The sequence below is a fragment of the Camelus dromedarius genome, chromosome X, assembly GCF_036321535.1.
Source record: "Camelus dromedarius isolate mCamDro1 chromosome X, mCamDro1.pat, whole genome shotgun sequence".
Taxonomy (NCBI): Eukaryota; Metazoa; Chordata; class Mammalia; order Artiodactyla; family Camelidae; genus Camelus; species Camelus dromedarius.
The window spans coordinates 75,812,311-75,819,493 of NC_087472.1; the positions used below are offsets into that span (position 1 = coordinate 75,812,311).

General features: G+C 39.8%; 1 protein-coding gene across 1 annotated transcript; it reads left to right on the plus strand.

Annotated features, from left to right (window-relative positions):
* Positions 1 to 96: 96 nt before the first annotated feature.
* NUDT11 (nudix hydrolase 11) lies at positions 97 to 6,266 on the plus strand. Its single transcript, XM_031445193.2, has 2 exons — positions 97 to 636; positions 4,537 to 6,266. Coding segments are annotated over exons 1-2 (495 nt in total). The 5' UTR covers positions 97 to 142; the 3' UTR covers positions 4,538 to 6,266.
* The last annotated feature ends 917 nt before the right edge of the window (positions 6,267 to 7,183 follow it).

Here is a 7,183-nt window from a genome sequence, read left to right on the forward strand (position 1 = left end):
CCTCTCTCCCCGCCCCTCGCCGCGGCCCTTTCTCTCCCGAACACCTCGGAGCACCTCGGCCGGCCGGGCGGCGGCGGCGGCGGCGGCGGCGGCGGCGGCGGCGGCGGCGGCGGGCACCGAGCAGCGGCGCGCGGCCTGGACGATGAAGTGCAAGCCGAACCAGACGCGCACCTACGACCCGGAGGGCTTCAAGAAGCGGGCGGCGTGCCTGTGCTTCCGGAGCGAGCGCGAGGACGAGGTGCTGTTAGTGAGTAGCAGTCGGTACCCGGACCGCTGGATCGTGCCGGGCGGGGGCATGGAGCCCGAGGAGGAGCCGGGCGGCGCGGCCGTCCGAGAGGTGTACGAAGAGGCGGGAGTCAAGGGGAAGTTAGGCCGGCTCCTGGGCATTTTCGAGCAGAACCAAGATCGCAAGCACAGAACGTACGTGTATGTACTGACTGTCACTGAGATTCTGGAGGATTGGGAAGATTCGGTTAGCATTGGGAGGAAGCGAGAGTGGTTCAAAATCGAAGATGCGATCAAGGTTCTCCAGTGCCACAAGCCCGTGCATGCCGAATATCTGGAAAAACTAAAGCTGGGCGGTTCCCCAACCAATGGAAACTCCATGGCCCCGTCCCTGCCAGAGAGCGATCCCTAGTATGTACCGCTCCTGCACAGACTTCTGCTTTCCGCCTGCCTTAGGAGAAAGAGTGCCCGGAGCACCTCTCTTTCCGTGTGCGGTCTCCCCGGGAGGAGGGAGGCTTCTTTTGTTTCCTTGGCAGACGTCTGAATCACGCTTGCAAACTGTCTCAGTGGCCAGGCACTGCTTTCAGACAACTTGCACGTTTTTCAGATGCTCTCAGAATCGCTTCTTGGTAGCTCTCTAACGTATTTCCGAAAGCCAAAGCCACATGGGTTTGTTTGTTTTGTTTTTTAAACAAAAAAAGCCCTTGGGTGGGGGTGGTGTGTGTGTGTGTGTGTGTGTGTGTGTGTACACGTGTATAAGGGCTGTGGTTTGTTTTTACATTTCACGCGTATCTGTGGGGGGGTGGCGGGTCGCGTGTGCATTTCTGGTACCAGTCTTGGGGTTCGTATTGTAGGGAAGGCCTGTAGAATCTGATCACCTTGGTTGTGTGGCATTTTCGTTAATTTTGTTTGTCTTAAGTTGTTTTCTCATTCACAGCATTAGCCCTTGTCAGCAAGCCCTTCTAAGATGGGAATTGGTTTCAAGGACCAGTTTTGAATTTCAAAAAAGTATTTAAGAACTTGTACATCTTGTGCCCTTTCCCCAGTGAACAATAATTTTATCTTCAGAAATGTCATTTCATTTGCCCTTTTCAGAAATTTCTTGATTCATATGTAGATGATTTGATTTTCAGAACATTTTTACAACTGGTAATTTTTTACTTACTTGAAACGGCCATTTCCCGTATAGCCCAAATGTCGTTTAGCAAAATATTTTATAGAGTAAACAGCCTCTCGGAAAGGTATCGTAATGGCACATAGCCTGATACGTACATATTATGAAAACGGTACTCATGGAGTGTGATTGAGCATGCTTAACTTCCAGCTCCCTTTGCTCCTTTCTCAGTGCCCTAGAACAGCCATGGTTCTCTCAGTATAAACTAGTCTTTCAAAGAAAGTTGTTTGAAATATTTGGGTTTGCGATAGTCTGCTTAAACTTGTCTGAATACCAGTGGCCAAAGGAATGGAATATTATATGGTAATTACATCCCAGTTGAGTGAGTTAGCTTTCTTGTTATTCAGCTGTTACAGACTTCTCAAAGTGTTAGGGCACCTGAATGATGGCTCTCTCATGAAGATTGTTTTGTGTCACAGGACCAAGTTTTGGGTGCCGAGTTAAAAGCTTTAACATTTGCTTCAATACTTGCTTGAGATCAGGAATCCTATCTAAAGTGCGTAGGTCTGTGTTCCGGAACTACCTTTATTCTTCTAGCCATGTTAGCAGTTAGGTAGAGAGACAACCTACTTTCTGAAGAGGATATCAGGGTGGAAAGGTCATTCCATATAGAACACTTAAGCATTTTTAAAACAGCCTACTAGTAAATAATGAGTATAAAGTAGACAATAATGGTTATTTAAAACGTTTTGTTAGTTCTTAAAGCAACCTGTTTTTAAACACAATTACTGCTGAAGATTAAATAGAAGTTACCCTTTGTTAAAAAATTAATTCATAGTTTACTCTTGGGCAACATACGCACAGAACAATCGACAAATCTTAACTGTACACTAAAATGAATCTTTACATAATGAGCACATACATGTAAGCAGAGTTCAGATCAAGAAACTAACACTGCCTGTAACTCAAAAGGCCACTGCATTCCTTCTCTGGATCAGTCCTCTGCCCTCCTATCTTTTAAGACTATAGAATAGTTCTGTTTTTGAACTTTATATATTGAATTTTTGAGTGTGTAATCTTTTGTGCTGCCCCCTTGTGTGCTCTGAGTGTTTTATTCTTCAATATACTCAATTATTTTTCTCTATGTGGTTTGCATTTTGATTCTACAAATTATTAACATGTTTATATGATGGCTTCTAAAAAGTGGGTTCCATTGTACCTTCTAAAGAAATTTGGTGCCACTGTTTTGAAAACAAATCTAATTACACATGGAAGTACAGATAAAGTACACATTTAAATTCACAAAACATTTTCTGTACTAATGTAACTAAAAAAGGAGTGGATTTTTAAGACCAATGGCAACTTTATCATCTGAAATATATCATTTGATTAAATATGATTCCTGTTTTTCTCTAAGAAAGTGATATATATCAAATATATTTGAGCACATGTTTTTAATTCCAAAACAAATTGACTTTTACTATTCATACAATCTCAATTAGACCCAAAGATGTTTCCCCCCAGTAACCTTGTTATTCAATAAGATTTTTAAATTCTACATTAACATCATCACAGCAGATATACTGGATTCTTATTTCATAGATATTTTTGTAGATAAAACCCCCTTCCACCTGTATGCTGTCACAAGTACTTTGGAGGCTCAACTTGTTATTCTTAGAGGTAGCAGTGCATCATCTTACTTGGTTTCTAAATTAAGTATCTGACAAATGTAAAAATGCACAATATTTATATTAACCTGTTATTAAGAATTTAGCCTATAAATATGTTGTGGGGTTTTTTTTTTGCTAGAAACATTTAGAATGAGTCATGCCCTTTTTCACGATTGACTGTCAGGTTCATTTAAGTAGTTTTGTGAAATATTCTCTGTAACCCATCCTAGTCAGAATAGTTTAAAGCTCCAAGGAGATTTCTTTTTTTCTCTTTAAGACCAAGAGTTTCAGGCTAAACAGGTGAGCAGAAGTAATATATAGAACATTTTTACCACCTCAGTGCTCCAAAGAGTGATGTACAGCTGGGATTTTTTTTTTCCTTCTAAGAGTGTTAAAAAGTCATTTGTATGTTGTTTGGTTTTTCAGCCCTCCTTTTGAGAAAAAAGGGAAAAGGTTACTCTCCACAGATAATTGAGGTTTGCAGAAATGAATCAGAAACTTATTGTCTGCATGTTTTATAAACAGCATATATTCTTTTAATATATATAGAGAAAACATTAGAGATTAATATAGGTACATAGAGACACTGGAAATAATTGGTGCTGTGTCTATAATGTATAAATTTTTTCAGGAAATTGTGTGTGTTTATGTGTATACACACAACACACACACACACAATAAGGTATATTTGTCTGGGCAGATCTTTTCCTTCCAGGTGTCCTTTATGGGGGAGCTGCCAGGCACAACCAGAGTTTTATCAGTATTTTCCTGATAGTTGTCTCCTGATAAACTGTTGTACTGTATTTAACAGATTTTTAAATGTTTTATGGGCAGACAGCACTATAGGAAGTGGAGAAGTCACTGGTGACTGAAGTAAAACTTGACATTTTTATGAGTGTTTGATGTGATACAAACTACATTGGGGCTTTGAAGTCAAACAGAACTAGGTTTGAACACTAATTCCAGTTTTTGTTCGTTCTGTAACTTCAGCCAAGTTATCTAACTGTCTGATGCTCAGCTTTTTTAATGTAAAATTGAAGATTATAAAAATAGATACTTCATAAACTTTTCCTATGAGAAGCCTTTCCTGACCACATGGGTCAAGATACCCTCTTCTGTGGGTCTCATGGTTCTCACAGTCTGTTGTACTTAACCTGTTGCATGGCTTTGTGGCCACTAGAGCACAGACTTTTTGATGGGTAGGAACCAGCCTGAATAATTTCCATAAGCCCAGAGTCCAGAACATGGAATTTAGGACTTTTTATGTCTTAGATGACCACGCCCCCTTTTTGCCAAACTTCTGGTATCACTGCTTTCCTGACTTTTTTGTTTTGTAATATATATCGACCTGTAACTCCCTCAGCTGCTGATCCAGACTCACATTGCATCTGCATTCGATAATTTTGTGATGGCTTTCTAAAGGCGAAGTGAGTGATGCAAATAATCAACCCTTTGTTAAATTTGTCAGTAGGAGGGATTGGTAAATTAGTATAAGCCTGCTAATTGGACATTGGTTTGTTTTTCCAGATGAACAGCGAAGATGTCCAGGATTGCTTTGGAAGAGTCATTGATGTAAACCATTGGTCAATGGAATTGTCAAGTATAGATGAGCACTTCCATGTTTCCAAGGAGACAGCTCATCTGATTTTCCTCCTACATCTTGGGACACTCCTTCCCTGTCTATTCCACTGACCTTCTTGCCCTGGTGGTTGTACTATTGTACATGAACAGACTTTTAATTCAGCGCCTGTAGCCTTTTGTTGTGCTTTTTTGATGTGTCTGCCTTCTTCATTAGACTATGATATCTTTGAGAGCAAGGAGCACATTTCCCTGCTCTTTTGCAGATTCTACATCTGAGACACTACTTGAAGTATGGTTGGCATCACTGAAGATTCTTTGATTCTATTCATATTCTGTAATCACTACATTGCAAAATATTCCCCTTCCAATCTGGTGCTAGTAGAGTATATGCTGTCCAGGCACCACATGTGTGGCTTTTCTGAATCAGGTATTTCAGAAACTCTTTAAGGCAGTTGTAAGATGTTCAAAGACAAGAATTATTACTCATATTTCTATGTTATTCCACACAGGGGCTAGCACAGTTTTAAGATTACCCATCCCTTAGGGCGACGTTTTGTAGGATCAGTCCTTTGTGTAACAACTTCAGTGTTTTTGTACTGTTGTTAATTTGTTTAAAATTTTATTCAGAAAAATCACTTGCTATAAAACTAACTATAAAAATAAATACAGTGAACACGAGAATATTGTGATTTTTATAAAAATTTTAAAATGATACACAAATAATACAGTGGTTTTTTTTTTTTGCACTGCCCTAACCACTTCTTTCATGTAATCTTAACATATCTTTGAAAAAAAGATTGTTTTTCTCATTTTACAGATTCAGTATACTGTATTATTTGATGCCAGAGGCAACAAAGACCGCTGTAGGCAGGTTCCAGAGTTAATTATACCACTTAGTTTGCCTAGGTTTCTTTTGCATCTCTTACTGATTCTGTTGGCCACAGTTTTCGGCCCCGTTTCCAGTAAACTCAGCTAGCTCCTCATTCTACCTGGTTTCTATATGTGAGAGGACTGAGAGACAGCTACGTTGTCGTCACTTGGAAAAGGCATTGGGGAGAAAACTTCTGTGAGGGGGGAACAGAAAATGAAAGATTTAAAGAGGGCTTAGATCAGCTACGTCCAGGAGAGCAACTTTAAGAAAATGACAAAGATGTTTAGAGGAAATTTATGGCATTTTGACATGGGCTTGTGATATCAGCACTCTTTCTCAGCTCCCTACAAAGGCCCTGACGTGGCTTTAATATGGTCGTTTTCTTTCTTTTGCATTGTAAAGCAATTACATCAGTAAAAAACTTGGGCTCCATTTGAGTGTTGCGCCCTTCCTCATGGTACCAGTGAAATATATTGGTTGTTCCCACAGTCCTTACAGAATTTGAAATAATACATCTCCTCAATGTATTGGGTTTTTTTTAGGTGTGATATGGTACTGTGGTTATTTTTCTTTTTTAAATCCTTATTTTTTAAAGAAATATACTGTAAATTTTACAAATGATACGCTACTGGTGTTTGCTTCAAAATAATTTGAGGTTGGGGTACGTGAGTGTATAGTTAAAATGGGATTGGTGATAAATGGATAATTATTGCAGCTGTGTGATGGATATTTGGGAGTTCGTTCTACTATTCTCTATACTTTTGTATATGTTTGAAAATTTCCATAATAAAAATTGAAAACAAAATTCTTTGGAGTTTCTCTATCCCTAAGACTTAAGTAGAGAAGGTTGGTCAGAAGACAAATCCACATCCCAGCCAGACAGACTCTCTCCTCCCCTCCAAAAACCTGGGTTTTGTTCCTGAGCTAACATTAACAGACTTGTTCTTCCCTTAGTGGGAATTCTTCCCTTGGACGTCTTCCAAGTCTACGTGCAAAAAAGACTTTTAGCCCCATCAGTATGTCAAATGTGGCCAGAAAACTTTGAACCCCAGTGGTGGACATAAGCTTAGGTTCTAGGTGAGACAACACTCCCCATCCTAAAATTTAGCTTTAAAATATTGCATTTTTAAGTTATAAAATTAATTTCCAAAAATTTGGAAAATTCTTCCCCAAATAAATCAATCAAAAATCACACATGATCCCCCTATCCAAGAATAACCAAGTTCAATATATATATCTCAAATATATATATTTCAGCTGTTTTTCTTTTCAAATATAAACTTATGTAACCCAAACACGGATGGCACAGGTGAGCCCCTTCCACCAGAATATTTCCAAAAATCCATGACCCCTTTTATTGTTAAGCACACACCACACAGGCACCTTGCTGTTCCTTGAAGTCTTTTAGTCTAATGCTCAGGGCCGTTACGGAATTTGTGCTTCTTCTGTCCTGCACAAGTGTAGCAGGTGTAGCACAAAGCTTGAATGTGAAATCCAGACCAAGCTCTGTCCTTACCATGCCCTGACGCAGAGTGGAATAGGCTTGTTTTGTTTGCCTTTGGTTTTTTCATTTCCTAATTTCTGCACAAACTCACTACTCATCAAGCACTGAGGCTGGCAGCGGGGTGGGACATCAATTCAGAGAGGGTGCCCCTTTGTTAAATCACATAATTGCAGTATATTGGCTAAAAATAGGCCTGCTACTACCTTGTTTTCCAGAAA

Coding starts and splice junctions, on each gene's coding strand:
- NUDT11 (XM_031445193.2), top strand. CDS start 143: ATGAAGTGCAAGCCGAACCAGACGCGCACCTACGACCCGGAGGGCTTC.